We start from the raw sequence: 23091 nt of genomic DNA, 5'->3' as shown, positions 1-23091 counted from the left end.
GCCTACAGATGACAGAGAAGTAAAGTATCAGTCCCGTCCCTGGAGCTGCCACCAGATGGCGGGCCCAGCCCAGAGCACCTCAGAGGAGGGGCAGCCAAGAGAGGCTGCAAGAAGTGGGAGGAGCTGCTGCCTCCTGCTGTGTAGCGGGACAGGATCGTGACAGGACCGTGAAAAGCTCTGAATACTGGATATGAACTCTGGATGCCTTCAGCAGTGAGTGGGAAGTGATCTGACCAGAGCAATGTTTAGGAGAAATAGTTGTATCAAAACTGGATAGGCGAGGGGGTAGATGTCTAGATGACCTTTAAAGTCCTTTCCAACTCAAGGATTCTGTAATTCTAATCCATGTCATGTTCTGCTGAGTGCTGACTGTAAACAACTTTCGCAATTGAACTCGATTAGCTCCCTGTGCCAAAGAACAATAAAACAAGAGATGAGGACGTTCTGCAAATTGAACAACGGAATAGCTTACATTCCATTTCATGTTCGATAAACAAACAACTGCACAAAACAACATGTATGAATCTCACAAACATAATGTTGAGAGAAAGAAACCAGACAAGCCAGACATACTACATGATTCCATTTATATAAAGTTCAAAAACATGAAAACTAATCGATGGTGAGAGAAGTCAAGATGGTAGAGACTGGAACGGGGTGTATGGTAGAGACTGGAACGGGGCATGCGGGAGGCTTCTGGGGGTGGTAATGGTGTGTTCACCTTGAGGAAACTCCTTGAGAGATAAACTTAGGATCTGTGTACTTTTCAATATTACATTATAGTTGAGTTTAAAATTTTATTTTAAAAGTAAAATATTGAATCAAGGAAAAATGTTTTTAGGGGATTAAGTACAGTTAAGAGTGTGGAAATTTTGAAAGAATAAAATACTCATAGCTCCAAAATACCTATGATAATTTATGAATGTCAAAATTAGACACAGCTATGCTTATTCACTCATAAAGGATTATGTTTTGCACATTTCAACATATGAAAAGAATGGGAGTGGGGAAGCTGGAAAATCCTTAGAAAAGAATACTTTCCCCTGCCAATTGTCCTGCTCTGCCTCTGCTTCTCTGCCCCAACATTTCACATTTTGGGGAGACACTGTGAATTATTAGCTCCATTTTCCCAGAGTATATAATACACGGATGCCAAAATTACACTTGTGACCCAAATGTCATAGTCTTTAAAAAAGTAATTTTCAGATCAATTCTATCTTCTCAATTTAGGGCTCTGGTTGCTTCAAAGTTTGAGTATTGAGATGCCACTTTTTTTCGTAGTCACCCTAAATTTGGATGAAAGGGGCTTGGTGGAGGGCATGGGGAGATACCACTGATATTCACCTGATGTTTTTCATGTTAATCAGTTTCAGAATTATTTAAAACAGAATTGAAGGGTGGAAACAACCCAAGTGTCTGTCAACAGATGAATGGATAGACAAACTGTGGTATAAAAATACAGCGGAATATTATTTGGCTGTAAAAAGGAATGAAATTCTGAGGCATGCTACAACATGGATGAACCTTGAAAACATGCTAAGTGAAATAAGCCATACACAGAAGTCCAGATACTGTATGCTTCCATATATATGAGGCAACTTTATAGAGACAGAAAGTAGAACAGAAGTTACCAGAAGCTGGAAGGTGGGGGAATGGGGAATTATTGTTTAATGGGTACAGAGTTTCTGTTTGGGATGATGAAAAATTCTGTAAATAGATAATGGTGATGCTATGCAATATTGCAAATATACTTAATGCCACTGAATTGTATGCTTAAAATGGTTAAATTGTAAATTTTATGTTATGTATATTTTACCACAATTTAAAAAAAGGTTTAAAAAAAAAACCAGCATTGAAGAACTGAGAGGTGGCTGTCATCACACTTCCTGCTCTGGCAGTGCACAGCCCCATCCCCTCCTACCTCCGGGTGTTATGCCACCCTAGGAAATGTGGGCTGTGAAGGAGCCATAAACGGGTTTGTCTTTTATAACCCTGCCCACCTATGGGTAGGGGAGCACAGTCATCTTCTGATAGAGTCCCCTTAAATCTACCTCTGTTTGAAAATCAAGTTCATAACTATAGTTGTGATATTAGTCTCACATATGAGTTTTGAATTTTATTCATTTGAGATTTTTACAAGAAAACCAATGTTAGCTGGATTTTGTTATGGGTCTTAAAACTAACCTAAGCATTCATTCAACAAACATTTATTGAGCACTTACTTTATGAGGACACTAAACTTAGCTGACTAGATAGGGTAAGACAATCCCTACCCTGGGGTTTGCATGGAGCTGGGAGAAACCAGCATGCAAACAGATAAGCACACATGGATCCATGCAGACCCGAAAGAGGCCACAATCTATTACAAGCTCACTGTTGGGAAGATAATTCCATTCAGTGCTGATTCAGTGCTTCCTCTGTTAATTATTTGCCCCTCAAATTAATACCAAAATGATCACAGGTAGTGAACTACTTCATATGTGTGGTAATATGTATACTGACTAAAAGAAATGTATTTATAGGTGGGGAAATCTCAGCATCATACTTTGTAACTTTTTTTTTTTAATTAATTTATTTATTCATTTATTTTTGGCTGTGTTGGGTCTTTGTTTCTGTGCGAGGGCTTTCTCTAGTTGCGGCAAGCGGGGGCCACTCTTCATCGCGTTGCGCGGGCCTCTCACTATCGCGGCCTCTCTTGTTGCGGAGCACAAGCTCCAGACGCGCAGGCTCAGTAGTTGTGGCTCATGGGCCTAGTTGCTCCGCGGCATGTGGGATCTTCCCAGACCAGGGCCTGAACCCGTGTCCCCTGCATTGGCAGGCAGATTCTCAACCACTGCGCCACCAGGGAAGCCTCATACTTTGTAACATTTTAAGAGAACTCCAATGCCAATTTGAATGCTTTCTATCTACTGTGTAAATTAGCTATTACATATTGACAAGGTAATTAGTTTCAAGCTGCTTTCCTGGCTCTATCATCAACCTGGGACTTGTGGTTTGCTTTAATTCCCCTATTCCAATGCTTAATACACAGGGAATGCAGATTATTATTATCATGAGCCAAAATAAAATTACTACAGGCAAAGAATGATTACCTGAGCATCTGAATTAAATTCTCCAAAACTAAATAGCCTGGACCTTAATTCCAGTTCTGCTGCTTTTTCCTCTTCTCTTACACAGTTAGCCTTAAGCATTTTCTTGTGTTCCAAAAGAAACTCTATGTTGGTATTTCTATTGCAAAAGAAGAAAGAGACCCTTGTCTGTAATTTGTGGTTTAGTGAAATAAGCCATCAGTCAGGAGCTTCAGCACTCCCTCCAGATCATGTGTCAACATCCTATGTCTAGCAAGCCAAATACAAGTTTATATTTTAAGACATTGACAAAGTACATGCAACTTTTCAGGTTAAAGTGAGAAAAATAAATGCACAGATGCTTTTTAACTTCCATCAGGAAGCATTTTCTCACCCCACCCCCACTTCTGTGGTTCCCCTGAGTCCCCCAAATAGAAAGCAGCAGAGCTGAGGTATTGGGAGCCCAAGCTGTGTGACCTAGTATGTCAGTGTTCTCAAACCTGGCTGATAATCAGAATATCTGAGGAGCCACTGGGTAAAGTACAGACTCCTGACTACTCACTTAGAGATTCTGATATAGATCCCCTTTTCCTGCCCAACCATACCCACCCCATCCCCTCAAATCATATTGTCAGGGCGGGGGCCCCATACACTGAGGACTGGGAGAGAGGAGACAAGGATTAAAAGGATACAGTAGTCTACTGGGTGGTTATGAGATTATGGTTTTAGGTTCTTAACTTATGAACAAGTTAATATGTTCCGAAGTTCAATGTAGTTTGACTTAACTATTTAAAAAGATTGCCGTCTTCTGATCCAGAAGACTCTTCCCAAAAAGGTTCTACACATTTTTAGAATGAGTAGATATAAAGATCTATTCTCTGCAACTTGAAGCTATTTTCCAAAATTGTAATCATATAAAATTTTAGAGTAGAAAGGAATTTTGTGAGTCATCAAATCCAGCCTCCTTCCCAACAGAAATCCTTTTTTATAATAGCCCTGATATATCAATATGTACATTATAAAATGATATAATATTTAAGTCACACACAAAAAAAACTTTTGCTGAGAGTCACAGCCAAGGAAAATGCATTTATTAGCATTATCATCCAAAGCATGAATTGATTAGCCAGATGATAGCATAAAACTGTATTGAACAAAAATTAAGGCAGTAGGTGACATTTCAATTCTTTTTAATCTTTTAAATTGTCTTTTATTATTGCTAGCTAGGAAAATATTTTGACAAGTGAAAGTAGGGACTAAAATTAAACTAAAGCCAGTCTATTCTGTGTAAATATAACTTCTACCTTTTACACTCTTCAGTGTAAACTATTATTAACAAAAATCCCATCCTAAATCCAGAGAGACCACAAGGAAGGGCCATACATAAATGAGTTGGACTTTATCTCTGGTTAGAAATCGGTTAATAGAATAAGCCTACTTGTTTTTAATGACTTACATTTTATCCTGTATAAGTTTTTCTCTTTTATTTACATCTTCAAGATTTTCATCTACATCTTGGGAGTATTGTACCAAAGTAAGATTCTGCTCTTCCAGCTCTGTGAGGACCTGAAGTAACTCTTCGGGTTCTTTGAAATAAAGTTCTGGCTCCTAATCAATCAATAATGAAGACTATAATTCACTTAAAAACATGCTACCTATGTACATGTGACATCTAGGAAAAAAACAGTGGGGTAAAGGAATACCGTTCTGATTATGAGGGAGACATGGGCAGAGAGTGACAAAGGAGCCTATTTCCACGTGAGAGCTGGCCTTCAGGAAGAGAGCACTTTGGGTGTTAGGGGGAGATGAAGGTTATTAGAGAAGGGGAAAAGGAAGAGGGTGAGGAAAAGAGAAAGAAGAAGGGATGGAGCAGAGGAGGAGGCAAGGGCAGGAAAAAGGGAAAGGCAGGTCTAGGGAAAGGTAAGGGGAGAGGAACAGAAGAACGAGAAAGACAGGAGGCTAAGTGAAGGTCATTTTCTCCCCACATTTTAATGATTTTCTATATTCCAAAATTTTAAGTATAAGTTTATATTACTTTAAGTAAACTTAATTATTAGCAAGATGACTTGGGTATTTGCACACCCATGTTCATCACATTTACTATAGCCAAGAGGTGGAAGTAACCTAAATGTCCATCAACGGATGGATGGGTAAAGAAAATGTGGTATATCCATTCAGCCTTAAAAAAGAAGGAAATCCTGTCATTTGCTACAATATGGATAAACCTGGAAGACATGAGGACATGAGACTAAGCGAAATAAGCCAGTCACGAAAAGACAAATACTGCATGATTCCACTTTTACGAGGTATATAAAGTAATCAAACTCTTAGAAATGTAAAGTAGAACGTGGTTGCCCGGGGCTAGAGGGAGTGGGCATAGGGGAGTTGTTCAGTTGGTGTATAGTTTCAGTTTTGCACGATGAAAAAGTTCTAGAGGTCTGTTACACATCAGTGTGCTTATAGCTAACACTACAGTACCATACACTAAAAAATGGTTAAGATGGTAAATTATGTTTTTTCTACAATTAAAAAAAAAAGGCTTGGATAAGATATGCTATACATAATACATGGATGGTGTTTTCAAGTGTTTTTCATTCGTTTTGAGTTTCTGTGGTTATATTTAGGGTGGGATTGGCTCAAAGTCAGGGTTGTAGCCATACAACCAACAACATACAGGGCTGTTTTGTTGAAGGTCAATTTATCTCACAGTCCAGCTACCCAGTATATCTCAAGCCCCAATAAAATGATAAACAATCAGAAGGTGGTTATTTTTACAGGAAGATTGTAGATAATGTATATCTCCTAAATTGTTACCTTCTTATAGACCTTTATTTATTTATTTATTTTATCTTTTGGCCACACCGTGTAGCATGTGGGATCTTAGTTCCCCGGCCAAGGATGGAACCCATGCCCCCTGCAGTGGAAGCACGGAGTCTTAACCACTGGACTGCCAGGGAAGTCCTGACATTTATTTTTCATTAAATGTCTGATGACAAAGATGAACTGTATATAACTGGAGAACAGTATCAAAATCATATTTTCTTCTGGAAAGTTGTGGAATATTTGGAATAGGACATTTTAATTTCAAAAGAAGAAATGAGCATCTATACTTTTCACCAAACACAATTTTTAAATCAAGAAAGATAATCCGGTTACCAGATCATAGTCCATATCATCATTTAAAAAGAATTCCAAACTGTCTTCTGAACTGATACTTTCAGCTCGGCTGTAAAAGAAAAAGAAAATGCCTGATTTCTGAGCCACTTTCTGTCAACAGATTTGCTTTCATTTCTAAATTGTCTTTGGAACCTAACTGTAACATAGTTCTTTTCAATAGCCTGTTTAGCCTTTTAGGGAATTGCTGATTGCAGGAATCCATGGATTCCATGAGTATGCAAAAGAAAATCAGATTCAGTCCCAGACAAGGGTGACATACGCAAACAGACCACAAGGAAGGGCCATGCCACATGATACCAATTATTTGAGGTGCATCTATAAAATTTCAAATTTTAAAAAAATTAAACAAACACATGACAATCTACATTGCTACATCTGCTTTGTCCTTTTTAAGGCAGTCTTCTTGAGAAACTAAACATGTGCTCTAGTGCTCAAAACAAAACGTGTGTTCCAAGTAACACAATATTTGTCTTTTTAAGAGTAGATTTTACCTTTTAAAATATCTTCTGATCAGGCTGAGGAAATGTTGGTTGGGGGGTGGGGTGGGTGATGAGGTACATCTTTAAAGAATAATTATATGGCTTGCAAGGTGGCTCTGGAAAAATCCTTTAAGAAGGATAAATTGAAAATGATTGGAATATTAAGAGGGGCAGGGAGTAAGGAGAGAGTAAGGCGGCTGTTGGTGTGATCTAGGTAAGTAACACTTTCAAGTAGAGGGTAGTGATGATGGGAAAAGTGAGTAAATGGGTGGGGCTTGGGAGGAGAATCTAGAGATGCATGAAAGAAAGAATTCATGGGAACCAAGAATAGAAAGAGCTACTGGGGCCAAAGCAGAAGAGACAAAGATGACTCCAACGCTTGTAGTTTGTGAGCCTGGAATAATGGAGGTTGCACTAACAGGAAGGAAAACGGTTAAAGGATGGGATGAGAACAAGATTAAGATCTGCTTTGTTCATGTTGAGTTTGAGGGGACAAAATAACCTACCTGGAGCTGCCCGTTAGGCAATGGGAAATAAGTTGTAGGAAAACTGAGAAAGGGCCATAGAAGTAAATGAATATTTGGGAAACATCCCCTGAGAAAGCATTTGGTACTGCTGTCCATGCCACTCTTCTTGGATTCAGTGATCGCATTTTCTAATCAATCTTCTCCCACCTCTCTGATACTCTTTTACCTTTTGAGGTTCCTTTTCTTTGGGTCTGTGGTTCCTCAGCCTTCTTGCCTCTCATTCTAACCATTCTTTTGGGCTGATCTCATCCTCTCTCACAGATTCAACCACTGCTAATACACTGACTCTCACATCTCTCTCTCCTTCTCTTGAGCTCTGGACTTCAATGGCCAGCCTCTAACTGGACACCAATATCCACTTGGGTGTCTGCTAGGGAGCTCAAACCAACACATCCAAGATCACACTGCTTATCCTCCTCCCAGGCCTGCTTCCCTTACTGTGTTTCCAGTATCATTGAATGACAACATCATACACCCGGTTGCCACACTAGACATTTGGGAGTTATCTGTGGCCACTCTCTTTTCCTCACACTTCCCCCAAAGTGTAGGGGAAGCCTGTCAATACCACTTCCCTGATGTGTCCCACAGCCTTTCCTTCTTTGTTCCCGCTGCCACTGTCTGGTTGAGGCAGTCCATTACCTCTCACCTGATGAACTGTGACAACAGGCTCCTAACTGGCCCCTCCACCTCTAGTTTCATCCCTGTCCATTTTATTCTCTAAAATACCACCATATCCAATTTTCTAAAATGCAGATCTGACTGGGTCTCTGTCACACACTTGCTAAAACCCTCAGTGGCTCCCAGGGCACTTGGAACAAAACATAGACTCCTTTGGATGGCACCACTGCTTCCCTGTTCATGATACAATACCTATTTACCCCTCCAGCCTCGCCCACTTGCACCCTGCGGCCCAGCCATTCTGAACAGAGCCAAACGCCAGTCACCCCTGTCCCAGAAGTCCCCTCCCTCTTCCAGAGCGTGTCCTCACTGACCCACTCCTCCTCACCAGACGCAGCTTAGATTCCACCTGATCTGGAGGGTGTTCACTGATCCCGCCCTTGCTTTCCCAGTCCCTTACCTCTCCTCTGGGCTGAGAGTCCTTCCTTTGCATGCCTGTGGCACCCTGAGCTTATCCTTCCAATGGCCTTATCACATTATAGTGTAACTGACGAATTCCTTGTCTGTCTCCCTCACTAGATGGTAAGCTCCTGGAGGGCAGAGACTGTCTTTTATTTATTGTTGGCCCTGCAGGGCACTCAATAAATATGTGCTGAGTAAATGAAAGAAACTAGGAGAGTGGTGAGCTTTCTGAGAGAGTGAATATGACGTTTGAGTATTACTGTGTGCATCAACATGAAGAACCCTTATGATATTCTGTATTTGATTGTATCTTGACTCTGTTGATATCAATATCCTGGTTGTGATATTATACTACAATTTTGTAAGATGTTACTATTGGGGGAAACTGGGTAAACCGTAGTGGGACCTCTCTGTATTTTTTTCTTACAACTGCATGTGAATCTACAATTATCTCAAAATGAAAATTTAATTAAAAACACAATGAAACAGTGACTCCTAAATGCCACAGAAGTGCAGTCACCCCAGGGCCCCTGGAATTCAGAGCACAGTGTCTGTGTTGGCTTTTGTCATGGATAATACAGTGCTGGCCCAGATCCTTCCTTTGGGGCTGATGCACCCATCCTAGACATCAACATATTTTCTTAAAAGCTCCCCTGGGGTAGCTAGGGTTGAGAACTACCAATTTATGAAATAATGAGTATAAATGAGTCAATAATCAAATAAGGGAAGAAACAAAAAATGCTTTATAGTCTTATTGCAGCAATTTTGAATGACATGGTAAAATTGCAAACACACAAGTCAGCAGTGGATTCAAACAACTGGGCAGTGAATTCTGAGAGGCAAAGACCCAAGATGCAGGGCGCAGGCAGTTTCTGCAAATAGCAGTTGTAGGCCCTCATCAAAGGATGCAGGGAGGCCTATGAGAGCTTGGTCACCTCAGGAGTACATGGAACCACTACCTCCGGCATCTGTTATGGTGGGTGTGGATACGTGGTACATATGTTAAAGAAAGGCTAAAAGAAATATTTGCTAAAAAAAAAAAATTCACAGTTTCCAAGAGAGTTAATCAATATGTACCGTACTTTGATAAGGATGATTTCTTTTGCTCTAGGGTGGGAGTGGTCGTTTTGCGCGGTTTTGCTGTTCAGAATGTCCAGGCGAAGTCCATGTCATTGGTGATGGTGGAAGTGAAAAAAATAACATGTAATTAGAAGTGAGTCCTTGTTATTTGGTACAAGATAATTCATTTTTTCTGCACCGATATGCCCATTACTTTTTAAAAATTATTATTAGAATAATAATCATATAGGAAATAGAGCTCTTTTATTCTACTACTTTTGGTTCCAAGCATAAAATCAAAGGCACTGTTTGGGGTGGGGGGGTGCATATTGTCAAAAACATGGCACAACTATTAAAGGTCACAAATCAGGGACGTAGATGGTGAAATACAAACCATGGTTCTATTTTTACCTAATCATACATATTTCTAATCACAGATTTTAAAAGATCAAGATATAAAATAAAAATGATGGACTTCAATTATTACATCTTGTGGAGAGACCTACCATAGGCCCATACAAATCGCCCATGCACTCATTCCCCTGACACCAGTGTCTGGGCCTGACCCTGGTCTGAAACTGAGAAGTGGGCAAAACTGGTCTTGGGTCTCTGCATCCACTGGCCCCCAGGTGTCCCCACCCCAGCCTGGCCACGCTTCCTCATGCCTGTGCTCTCGTGACTTCCAATCACCCTTTGTGCTATTCTGTCTTGAAACCACAGCAGGTCCCACTCTCCCACCCTCTACCTGGGAAGTTCCTACTTATTCTTCAAAATCCAGCTCAAACGTCACCTCCTCTTAAAGACTCTTCTGGGACTTCCCTGGTGGCACAGTGGTTAAGAATCCGCCTGCCAATGCAGGGGACAAAGTTTCGATCCCTGGTCTGGGAAGATCCCACACGCCATGGAGCAACTAAGCCCATGCGCCACAACTACTGAGCCCATGCACCACAACTACTGAGCCCGCACGCCACAACTACTGAAGGCCGCATGCCTAGAGCCCGAGTTCCGCAACAAGAGAAGCCCCCGCTCACTGCAACTAGAGGAAGCCCGCGCACAGCCATGAAGACCCAACACAGCCAAAAGTAAATAAATAAATAAATTTATATATATTAAAAAAAAGACTGTTCTAAATGCCTCAGGCATAGATCACATTTTTTGCTTTTGCTCCCAGACCCCTCACTATCACTGCTGTATCGTTTGCCCTATTGTATTGTATTGTATAGTATAGGTCCAGGGTGCAGAGCTATGTCCTATTGGTCTTTGTGTACTCAGAGTCTTAAAAAGTACCCGATACATTGTATGCCTCCAATATATATACATGGTGAGTGGGGGAAGGAAAGAAAATGGATGAAGAACCAGTGGATTCTACCACCGCCATAAATTACCATCTTAAGCTTTTAAACTGATACTGGAACACATATTACTAAAACGTCTTGTTAAGGGATGTTATTTAAACTGAGTGACTTCTATATTCAAGATTTTAAAGAGAAGAAGACATTGACCCCACCACCTACTTCCTCCACCCCCCTCCCCTACACTCTACTCCAGATCCTCTAACAGGCAAAGTAATATGTCTTAAATAATTTGGGTCCTAATTGGCCTCACAGTCTGAAGGAACTCACTTTCTCAATCTGCTGGCCAAGTGTACTTATATCAGGGTTGTTTCTGGGCAGGCAGATTGCACTGTTGAGCTTTACCTGCACCACTAAATACCTCCAGTGGTTGACAGGATAAAGGAGAGAAGAAGTCACCAGAAGTCAGCCTGCATGGGGCGGGGTGGGGGGGCGTCACAAACTCGAATGACTACAGGGCAGGGCAGGCTGAGGCTGAAGGCATTCTTGGAGTTGATTATGGGCATGGTAGAGCTTCCTCGGTTTTCCCAGTTACTTCCCTGAGTTACTGGCCAATGGCAGTCACCTGGTTGCCATTGACCTGGTTTGCTGGGCCCTGGGAATGGGTCCATCAATACCAGAAGGCAGGCCTGAACCACAGGAATGAGGAGGTCCAGCCAGGAAGGACCTCAGGGGATGTGCTAGTCAGCCAGGGACAACTCATGCCAGATCCTCTGCCCCTGACTTCTCTGCCAGTTCTGTCCATTCGCCCACCTCTCTGAGTTTTGTAATAATGTCAAGAGAGAGAGAAACAGAACTCCTAGCTCCCCAGGATTAAGGGTGATGTGGACACTACCCTCTGTTTTCCAGGTTAGTTTATAGGTCCTGGATCTCCACTTTGAGATGGGCACCTGTTCTGGCTTTGTTTTTGTGAGTGAAGTGCCAAAGCTCCAGTGTTACCTTGGCTACCCCTTCCCAGAGAAGCGTCTTCTGAAAATGATATCCTCCCGGACAACTCCATGTTGCCCTCTCTTCTCCTTGTACTTAATTCTAGAACAGAAAATAAACAAGGTAGGGAGGGGGGAACACTTCTGAGAATGACAGATTTGTTTCAGGGTGAAGGTAGAGTTATTGTGAAAACTTCCAGGGACAGAAATTTAAGATGGGGACATGGTAACCAGCAAATGTATTATGCAGACGGCCAGGGCTGGTCTCTGGAGCAGGCGGGATGGATGAGAACTGACCTGGGGGGCCTGAGGAGGTCTCTGTTTCCCATATCAGTCTGTCAGAACCGCTAAAATCCGAATGTTAGCCATTCACTCCTCTGGACTGAGACTCACTGCTTTCTTTTTTTTTTTTTTTTTTAATTAATTAATTAATTTATTTATTTTTGGCTGTGTTGGGTCTTCGTTTCTGTGCAAGGGCTTTCTCCAGTTGCAGCGAGCAGGGGCCACTCTTCATCGCGGTGTGCGGGCCTCTCACTGTTGCGGCCTCTCCTGTTGCGGAGCATAGGCTCCAGACGCGCAGGCTCAGTAGTTGTGGCTCACGGGCCTAGCCGCTCCGCGGCATGTGGGATCTTCCTGGACCGGGGCACGAACCCGTGTCCCCTGCATTGGCAGGTGGATTCCTAACCACTGCGCCACCAGGGAAGCCCCTCACTGCTTTCTGAGCATCCTCTAGTTAGATGAGAAGTCTAGGAGCACTGAATCTTAAGTTGTCAAATGCAAATACTTCTCAGTTTTCCTTTCATGGGTTTTCTCTCTTGTCAAACATCATGTATTGAGTTTAACTGCTTGATGCTTTATACACATGATCTGATTTAATCACACTCAGCACAGTGAGGGACACAAGAGAACTGAGCAGGGCAGCCACCCCTGGTGTGCTGACAAATGTTTAACAACCGGCTCTCTGGGAAAAAGATTCTCCCTGATTTGTAATTTGCCGATTTCAGTGGTGTAAAAGCTCTCACACCTAAGGCTCAGGATCAGCTCTCAGCTGAAGAATGCAGATCATCAGAACCCTCTTTCTGTGTGGCTTTCTCCCCTCCAGTACTCTGCCCTAGGAACTCCAGCCACCATGTCCTCCCTACGCCCAGCTCTGCCTTTTCAATCCATGGGGACTGCTGAGTACCCCATCCCCATGCTGTGTCCTGGAAATGCTCTCCAGGCAGTACACTGAGGCGAGCACAGGACTCATTTCATTTGTTTCCCCTCTCTCAGGGATTACTTTGCTTTGCTCCTTGATGTCTGATGTCTTAAAACTGTTGTTCCATATATTTTTCAGGCAAGAGGGTAAGTCTGGTCCTTGTTACCCCAAGGTTGCTGGAAGTATAAGTCTTCTTCTTCAATTTGCGACCCTAGGTTCATCACTTACGAAATTCTTACATGTAATAGGATCTATTCCTGGTACATTGAGCTGGCTTCCTAATGCCAGTACCATACTGTTTTAATTTCTGAGACTCTGTGATAATATGTTATATAACATTTTAAAGGATAAGTAACAACCCCCCCGTTACCTTCTTGCTTCAAAAGTATTTGTTTATCTTTCTAGAGGAACCTCAGAATCATTATGCAAAGTTCTACCTAACCCAACACCCAACTCCCTGACAAATTTTTGGTAACATTTTTATTATAATTCCATAAAACTTATAATTAATTTCAGAAAAATTGGCAGCTTTACAAAATCAACCTTCCTATCTAAAAACATGACACATTTCTCATTTGTCAAATCTCCTCGTCACACAATTAAGGTTATTATTGCTTTCTTGGATTTAATTCCCTTGTATATTTTCTAATTAATAAAGTTAATCTATTTAGCTTGACATATTAGGTTAATAAAGTATAATTGACTCTGTGTCCACTTACTCTATAGAACGCTTTAATAAGTCAACTTGTTTTCCAGGTTTTTTACTGGGGAGAGGTTTGTAGGTATGCTATCATACTATCTACAAATAAAGTATTTTCTATTTCTCCATGTATATATTTTTATTGCTTCATATCTGAAATTAACCTGAGTTTCCAAATTAATAATTTATAATATCAGAGATAGTGGGATAGTGGGATTGTTCAGGTTCTGCTTAAAATAAAAATTCTGACTAATAAAAAACAAACATTGAGGCAGAATATTTTAGAATTAGGGATATTTACTTAATTGAACTTAAGAATATGGGACTTACTTGTCATTATACTTGGAAGCATGACATTCACATTTTCTTTATTCTTTGACACCCTTTTCATTGCTTGCTGGATTTGCCATTGTTTTGGAGACAATTTCAGCAGAAAAAATCCGTAGTTCATATACTCTTTAAGGAGGAATTCTGTTTTTGCTATTTCACTACTCAAAAGAAATAAAGATATGATTAGATATATCTGTGTGAAAGCATGTTCATTTTTTAAAAAAGGTTTTACAAAAGTCATTTTCTTGGTCATGTGTTTGAATAATAATTTGCTTAACAAATATTGTAAATATGGCCATAAAAATATGGGCTTCAATAAGATATGAGACGAGAGGCAAGAAACCTGTAGGACGGCTTCCCTCGTGGCGCAGTGCTTAAGAATACGCCTGCCAATGCAGGGGACATGGGTTCGAGCCCTGGTCCGGGCAGATCCCACATGCTGCGGAGCAACTAAGCCCGTGCACCACAACTACTGAGCCTGCGCTCTAGAGCCCGCGAGCCACAACTACTGAGCCCATGTGCCACGACCACTGAAGCCCGCATACCTAGAGCCCGTGCTCTGCAACAAGAGAAGCCACCGCAATGAGAAGCCTGCACACCACAACGAAGAGTAGCCCCCGCTCACCACAGCTAGAGAAAGCCCCTAAGAAGCAACGAAGACCCAATGCAGCCATAAATAAATAAATTAAAAAAAAAAACAAAAACCTGTAGGAATGTTATTTGAATAAAACATGCCCAAGGATATGCACACATAGAATAGATTGATGATCATGTTACTGGGCAAGGGCTCACTGCCCAATGTGCATAGATGCCAATATTATGGCACCGGCTTTTGAGAAAAGAAAGAGCTTTATTGAGAGGTTGAGCGGCAAGACCACAGGAGGCAAGGCTCTCAAATCTGTCTCCTTGCCTGTCAACCTCTCAATAAAGCTCTTTCTTTTCTCAAAAGCCGGTGCCATAGTATCGGCTTCTATGCGCATCGGGCAGTGAGCCCTTGCCTGGAACAATTTTGGCGACCACAAAGGGACATAGGTCTTCTGAGTGCCTGCCAGAGGCACTGCGGCCCTTAGTGGAGTGTGTGCCTTGCCACCAATCCAGAGTGGCCACCCAGACCGAATCTGTCTAGAGGGTCACCTGTCATGTTCCTGCTTCCCCAGCCTGGCACTCCAGCTTCCTTGGTGCTACTTTCACTTTTGAGAAAAGAAGCAGCTCCTGGATCAGAGGTGTTTTGGGTGAGTAAGCTCATTAAAATGCACCTGTGCCTGTCTAATAACCTTGTTGGGATTATAGTTTAGAGCTCCAACCTGGGGAGATTTTTGTTGGGTTAGATTCCCGAACCTTGGGTTAGAGCCCCGGGCCTTTGGTTTCATTGTTCATCTATGTTTGTCTGTGTCTGACTTTTATTTGTTAGGATTGGCTGATAGGGGTTGGCTCTTGTATGACTGTAGCAGAACTTTATTAAACCAGATATGAATGAGGGCCCTCTGACTCAGGAGACCAAAGACATTGCTCCCTGACTAGAAACCTTGCCTTATGGAGGTGTGGGTTTTTTTTTTTCTCCCCTGTCCCTAATATGATTGCCTGAAGGTATTGATACAGGTGTGTATCCTTAATGGAACCAGCCCTGATTACCTTGTTGGGGTGAGAGGGTAAAGGAGAAATGAGGGCGTGTAAAGCAGGAAAATCCTCCATCCCAGAGGAACATACCCTGTTCTTGGGTTAAAGGAATTCTATATAATTGGACACATTTTGGTTTTCCCTTACTGAGAATTTTAACCCTATTTTGCATGAGCCAAACTAACAGGGAGTTAGCATTGAACTGCTTTTAAGTCTCTCTATATATAAAAGGAAAGTTTGCTTGGAGGAACAAACATTGGCCGTGGTGCTTAAGGCCATGGGCTACATACATGGAGGCCTTGGGCTGAATGCATTCCACCTAGAAATAGCCCAGACGTCTAGATTAGCTCGCCTGTGATCTCTGCTGGGGAGGTAAAATGTTTTGGTCGTCTACCAGGAAGATTAAACACCAACATGCTCAGAAAGGAAGTGAGGGCTTGGGTATTTCAGCCTGTATCTTCCTGAATTCCTCTCTCAAATTCAGCTGCGACTGAGTCTAAAGCAGCCTCCTCACTTCACTTTCTTCCAGGTGGTGCAGTCACCTCTTTCACCCTCCTCATCAGGTAAGTTTTCTGAGCTGGCGAGTGAGGCAGTCTGGACTTTCACAGGCCCCTCTGCAATAGGCAAGCCTGCCCTTAGCACACAGGGGAAAACTATTAGGAGCCTCTGGCCAAACTGACTACAGTCTTGGAACTGCTGGGCAGCTTCCTCAGCAGCTGGTAGCATGGGTGACTTTCAAGCCACAGTTCTTGGCAATCACCTCTAATGGACAGTTTTTCAGTGTTCTCTAAGGGAACCCTCACATCCACGCTGGCCCTCTTTGACTCCTCATTGGATCCTCCGGGGAATTCATAGAGCCAAGTTGTGAATAGTCACTACTGCATTTGCTTGCTTCTTTCCAGAAACCAAACTAGGAGATGGAATTGGTTCCCAAATTGTATGGTTCTTGCTTTTTCCCTCACACCTCTTGAGGCTGTCTGCTGTTCTGGGCGGGGTGGGGTCGGGGGGAGTGAGGGAAGGCCATTTTCTAGAGGTTTGCAATCCGTAGACTGTTCTCAGCTCTTGGGTTTGAAACCTGGGGTACCGGCTAAATGTTGACTTAGGAGTTGCTTGTTTGCACACTCTCTCCAAACGTCCATTCTCAGGGGGGCCAGCTAACCCCTCAGAATCAGCACTAAGGTGGAGTCATTGAGGGGGCAAGCCCCAAGTGTGCCCAGGTGCTTCCTACAAAGGAACAAAGTGTGCCCTGAGCCCCAGATTGGCAAACCCTGGTGCTTTCCTTCATCTCCCATGAACTCAAGGGTTTTCCAGGTGCAGCCAGCATTGCAGCATCCCACAGATGTCGAGTCTCTGATAAGACTGACGTCAGGCCCAATCCACGGAGGCTGGGAAGAGGCGGCAGGCATTTGCTAACGGCAGTTGTTCCAGGCTCTTCCGTGTTTTTGCTGGCCAAGAAGTAAAGTACTTGGAGCACAACGATGGAGGCAGCCCGGTCAGCCAACAACAGAGCTCCTGCTTCACGAAGGGCTTTTTTTTCCTCCAGAGGATGGACTTCCACATGGAGAAATCTTGGCTGTCCTACCATCAGCTCTGCCTTGCACTGTGAATATCAACTTTCCTCAGATCAAGAGGAAGCAGGTACAAGTCATTTGACTGTTTTTTCTAACTTATTCTGCAATTTTTTCAGCAGCGTAACCAAATTAGGTCTTTATATCAGAATAAGAATTTGCAGAATAGATGTAAAATCATGGTTCAGAGGCAAGACCCTCAGAAAAAGCCTGTCTTGCCTGCAGTCAGAGCCTAATGATGATCTCGACTTACTACATTTGGCTCCTCCTTGGGTGCCCTGTGGCCCTCCCGCCATATGAAGGGGGAAGTCCTGCGTGGCGTGCCAAGACTTCTACCAACAATCCTCCTACAGCCACAACCAGCCCTACCCTCGTACCCTCCTTACCAGACAGTCAGAAGGGATCGACTCCCCTCCCTGTACATGACAGGGTATTCAGTTCAGTTCACGTGATCCTCTGCCTCAGGCAGGGCAATATCCCTTAAGACAAGTTCCTGCCGATCTAGATGACCAAGGTCAACCCAGGGGGTTGGTATCTGTGCACTCCCCCCTTTTCTACCTCTGATCTATATAACTGGAAAAAAAACATATTTAAAGCCCAGCTTTCTGTACATGCCTGATACCCCTGTTCCCTTGTTGGGGCAAGATCTACTAACAAAATTAAATGATTTTCTCACCAGACATTAAAGTACTCCCAGATTAAACCTGCGCCCTCTGAGCTGCACTATTACAACTGGAAGACCCGTCCTTGAGGAAATTCCACAAAAGGTAAGAGCGGATATTTGGGCTGCAGGAAGGCCAGGGAGAGTCAAGATGCCTGACTCAATAGTAGTAAAACTCCATCCAGGCACCAAGGCTCCGAATTTAAAGCAATACCTTTTAAACAGGCATTCAAAGAAAGGTATAAACCCTCTGATAACCACCTTTCTTAAGTGCCAATTAATCGGACCTCGTCAATCCCCATATAACACTCCAATCCTGCTGGTACAAAAACCCGGGGCCAGAGATTATCGTTTTGTACAGGATTTGAAAGCCATTAACCAAACTGTTAGGGGATATACATCCTGTGATGCCAAATCCTTATACTTTGCTTCTAGTAAAACTAAGGAAGCTTCAGACCAAAATGCAACCCTCACTTTAAACTTTCTGGCAGACTGGGGACAAAGTCTCCAGGGGAAAAGCACAAATTTCTCAACCAACTGTAAAATACCTAGGATTTGAGTTATCAAAAGGAAAAGATCCCTTATTGCTGGATCGAAGGGAAGCATTAGCTAGGGTAGCTGTACCCACTACCAGAAGGCGATTGCTAGGATTCTTAGGAATGGCTGGGTTTTGTAGTATTTGGATTCCTAACTTTGGACTCATGGCCAAACCCCTATATGAGGCTCTTAAAGGAAATGACAATGAGCCATTAAGTGCACTGTGGAATGCCATAAGGCATCTCATACCATACAAATGACTGAAGAAGTCTATTCTAGCAGTCCGAACCTAACGGATCAGCCTTTAGAAAATGCAGATATGGATATGTTTATGATCGGGAGCAGCTTCGTGGACTGGGGCCTCCAGAAGGCAGGGTACACAGTAGTAACTCATCAGGAAGTCTTAGAAGCAGAAGCCCTCCCTCCAGGTACGTCTGCCCAGAAGGCAGAGCTCATGGCCCTCATAAGAGCCCTGTGCCTCAGAGCTAAGAAAAAGGTAACCATTTATACTGAGTATGCCTTCTCTGTCATGCATGCGCATGGGGCCATGTGGAAAGAGAGACATCTACTAACATCAGGAAGGGAAGAAATTAAACACACAGAGGAGATACTGGCCTTATTAGACTCTATTATAATGCTGGAAGAAGTAGCCATAGTACATTGCCCGGGCCACCAAAAGACTGATATTAATACAGCTAAAGGAAATATTTTGGCTGATCAGGCTACAAAATGGGCAGCCAGAACCCCAAACCCAGATCCTAAGGCCCTAGCACTCATTCCACTTACTCCTGTTTAAGCTCAGTATTTAGAAATGGATTTAGAGAGAGCAGAGTAAGGGGGATTTCATGCTGATTCTCAAGACTTAGAGGGTGATCAGTACCAAACAACCAAACAAGGCTGGATTTATACTGAATAGGGACTAGTGCTTATTTAATGGAGAGAATTACTACTCATCTACATCAAGGAATGCATCATGGGAGGGAGGCAACCTATCATTGTCTACGACAGTTTATTGTTGGTCCACAGATGCAAAGGACCATCTAAAAGGTAATACAGAATTGCAGGATCTGCGCCAGAAACACTAAAACCGGGCCACCCCCAGTAATAAAAGGGGTGCAAACCCGAGAGACAGAACCAGGAAATGACTGGCAAATAGACTTTAATATATGCTGGTATTTGTGGACACCTTCACAGGATGGGTCGAAGCTTTTCCACGTTGGACAGACAAAGCTTCCAAGGTAACAGAGGCCTTACTGAAAGAAATTATCCCTCGTTTTGGGTTGCTTCATTCAATTAAATGACAACAGAGGAGCTTTCATAGCCAAGGTAACTCAGGGGTGCCTGGGACGCTCGGAATACCATGGAAGTTATGCTTCATGGAGACCTCAGTCTACGGGAAAGACTGAAAAGATGAATCGTACCTTTAAAGACAATTGCCGAAATATGTCAAGAAATCCACTTAACTTGGGATAAGGTCTTATACCAGTTTCCCTGCTTAGGGTAAGGGTAGGCCCTAGAAGTAAGTTCCAGTTGAGCCCTTATGAAATGTTATATGGGAGACACTTCCTGAAGACTAAGTATTATTGTAGTCTTGAAAATGATCGTATTATAAAAGAATTAGATACTATAGAATGTGTACAGTCTCCAGGTGTTACTTTATCTGCTATACCTAAATATGTTTCTAGTCCATAAATGTTTCCCACAGACATTCCCCTGCACTGCATAATCTCAGGGGATTGGATCCTCCTTAAAACTTGGAAAAATCAACACCCTGAGAATCAGCTGCAACCTGAGTGGAATGGACAATTCCCAAACAGGGCACACTCTCCATCGTTGGAGGAAACAGGAGGACCCGACCGTCCTAACACGGGAGGGAAACCCACTACCGATTTCCCCGCCCCCCGTTACACGTGTGGGCCCTTAACTGACCTTAAATTACTTTTCCAAAAGAAACAGGAGAGCTAAGGCTCCACCTGGCCAGGAAGAGAAGATGCAGACATCTTCAACCGGAGTCCAGATCAGGCCTATATAAATCCAAATTCAATCACTAAAAATGTTAAAAATAACATATTTTCTTGCATTCCCAAAGAAATAAGGTCCATTTTTGAAGGACTGTTAAAATTAGGAGTTATAGTTCTGTGTATCTTAGAGTTAATCCTTTTACTCATCAAATTTTGTACTTATTGTCTGCATTTTATTTTAAAAAGGCCTCCCCAACTCGCATGATGATTGCCAAGACGTAAGAGTTCAAGGTGGGACTCATAAATAGTTACATTTAAGTGTAAAACAATTTCATTCCTCTTATAAAAATCCAAGCCCTTTAATCAGCAGGGAGCAGGTAGGGTGGTCTTGCCCTCTTTCCCTCAAGACTGAGGAGATGTACAAAGAAAAAGGAAATTGAAACAGCATGTAAAACATTGACCAACTTAAACTGGTTTGCCTCAAATAGGTTGTTGATTCATCAAACCTTGAGTTATTTTAAAGACGGCACCGTGCATGTGCTAGACAAGAATCCATGTCTCCAGGAGGACCCCAGAACAAAGAATCTTCAGTCTACGAACTTAAAGAATAGAAATGTTGCCACCAGAGCCCTTTACAAAGAGAAGAGTCCTTAAATGAGGAAAATCTGGCTTCCAGCAGCACGAGTAGCTTATGTGGACTGACTTAAGACTAGCCAATCAGCCTATTCCCCCAACCCCTCACATTTCGCCCCAAATCCTGGATCAGGGAGACAGATTTTAGCCCTGCCTCCTGCCTCCTTGTCGGTCGACCTCGTGATAAAGCTCTTTCATTTCTCAAAAGCCCATGCCATAGTATTGGGTGCTATGTGCATCAGGCAGTGAGCCCTTGCTTGGTAACAATAGATTTACTCTCCTTATTTCTGAGGGAAATATTGTATTAAGTTTTAGACACAGGGAGAAATTAGAAGACAGCAAAAGATGGCACTTATGTAAGAAGAAGAAGGGAAACTAACACTCAGCGAGCATCTATGTACCAGGTAATATGCAGGACACATTGCATGTATGATTTCATCCTCAGTACAGGATAATACTGATGATAATAATAATAATACATATTATTATTCCTATCTTTTGGAAAAAGAAATAAATGACTTGCAAAGTCATCTGTGTGGTAAATGAGCAAAGTCAGCACACAAACCTGGGTCTGTCTGACTCAGATGCTCACGCTCTCAACAATACCCGGCGACTTGGACAGAAAGCCTTCCCCCAGCCTCGCATTGCTTTCCCATAAAATCATGTTACAGAATGGAACCAGAAGGAGTGTTGAAAATAACAATGAAGGTCCTTGTGAAAGGGAGCTCCACTCTTATCCTTCAGAGCCTGCCTTATCCATACCCTTGTCAAAACCCTTATCGATATTACTCCTCTATCTTCAGCCTCAGTACTTCTTTTGCTCAGAACCTCTCTTAAGCCCTGCTGGGAGTGATAGTCAAGAGTCAATAAATGGCGGGCTCATGTATCACCCGTCAAAAGATGTTAGGAACCCCTCATTCTACCACCACAGTATTTTTAGACTGAAAGCCTCTCAGATGTGCTACAAAGAACAGGATTAAAATGGCTAGAACTGCACAGCTTCCAAGCAAAAGCTTCAGAATAAGCTCCCCTTCTCTTTATAAACAGATGTCCAGCCCTCCCTTCAGCAGAGGACCTCTGTGGGTCATCCTGAGCCCAAAAAGAGAAGAGGAAATAAATAGCAGATGCCTGCATCCCTTTGCTCTGTTACCAGCCTGTTTTTCATGACCTTTTGCACCTTTTTAGGGTGACAAGACACATAAACAAGAAGCAAGTTCTCTATGGCCAGGCTGTTTGGAAGGTTTAACTGGGTGGCAATTGTGTATAATTACTGTACTTTATGCAAACATAGAGGCTGGTACTCTAGTTCTATAAAGAGAATCTTCTAATTATATCATGGAGGGAAGGAAGGAAGGACAGGATTCTTCGTCTTGGAGCACTTTCAACCTTAGGTTCCTGACGAAAGAGGCTGCTGAAGCCAGAATGCGTTTGAAACACACATTTTGTTAGTAGCAATAGTTTCCAAGACACTGTCATCCAGTTCATTTGCTGTGTTTCAGACAAGCTATTGTCTTCCTCCCAAAAAAGTCTGGGATGTAAGTCTAGGACTTAGTTTTAGAAAAGAGAGAAACACTTGAGTCCTCAAAAAGAAAAAACAAGTTTTAGCATGACTCGATACAAAGACCAAGTGTCTCCTGGATCGTGAAATTTCTGTTTAAGGATGTGACAGAAGGAAGCTTCTTGAGGTATTTAAAATTAGATCAAGTTGACATCCACTTGACCATAAAAGAAAATATCCGGGTTTTAAAAAGAGTAGCTGGTATTAGAATAATTTTATCCCAACTCCTGCTCCTGTAATTTTTGTCATTATAAATCCCAGTTTTTTACTCTTTTTTGAAAAATTTTATTTTATTGAAGTATAGTTTACAATTTGTTAATTTCTACTGTACAGCAAAGTGATTCGATTATATATATAGATACATTCTTTTTCATATTCTTTTCCATTATGGTTTATCACAGGATATTGAATATAGTTCCCTGTGCTATACAGTAGGACCTTGTTGTTTATCCATTCTATATATGATAGTTTGCATCTGCTAATCCCAAACTTCCAATCCTTCCCTACCCCTCCCCCCTCCCCCTTGGCAATGACAAACCTGTTCTCTATGTCTGTTAGTCTGTTTCTGTTTCGTAGATAAGTTCATTCATGTCATATTTTAGATTTCGCATATAAGTGATATATGGTATTTGTCTTTCTCTTTCTGACTTACTCCACTTA

At 42.3% G+C, this 23091-nt stretch overlaps 1 protein-coding gene across 1 annotated transcript in view; it reads right to left on the bottom strand.

Moving 5' to 3' along the window:
- Window positions 1–23091, bottom strand: part of CCDC38 (coiled-coil domain containing 38) — a 43477-nt gene that overhangs the window by 6416 nt on the left and 13970 nt on the right. The window contains exons 6-11 of the mRNA XM_061206638.1: window positions 13897–14054; window positions 11682–11771; window positions 9414–9471; window positions 6225–6294; window positions 4525–4676; window positions 3093–3228 (exon numbers count right to left, since the gene is read on the bottom strand). Coding sequence (XP_061062621.1) covers window positions 3093–3228; window positions 4525–4676; window positions 6225–6294; window positions 9414–9471; window positions 11682–11771; window positions 13897–14054 — 664 coding nt within the window. The remainder of the gene's footprint in view (window positions 1–3092; window positions 3229–4524; window positions 4677–6224; window positions 6295–9413; window positions 9472–11681; window positions 11772–13896; window positions 14055–23091) is intronic.

The sequence above is a fragment of the Eubalaena glacialis genome, chromosome 11 (assembly GCF_028564815.1).
Source record: "Eubalaena glacialis isolate mEubGla1 chromosome 11, mEubGla1.1.hap2.+ XY, whole genome shotgun sequence".
In the NCBI taxonomy this organism is placed as follows: domain Eukaryota; kingdom Metazoa; phylum Chordata; class Mammalia; order Artiodactyla; family Balaenidae; genus Eubalaena; species Eubalaena glacialis.
This window is presented reverse-complemented; position numbering and strand designations above follow the sequence as displayed.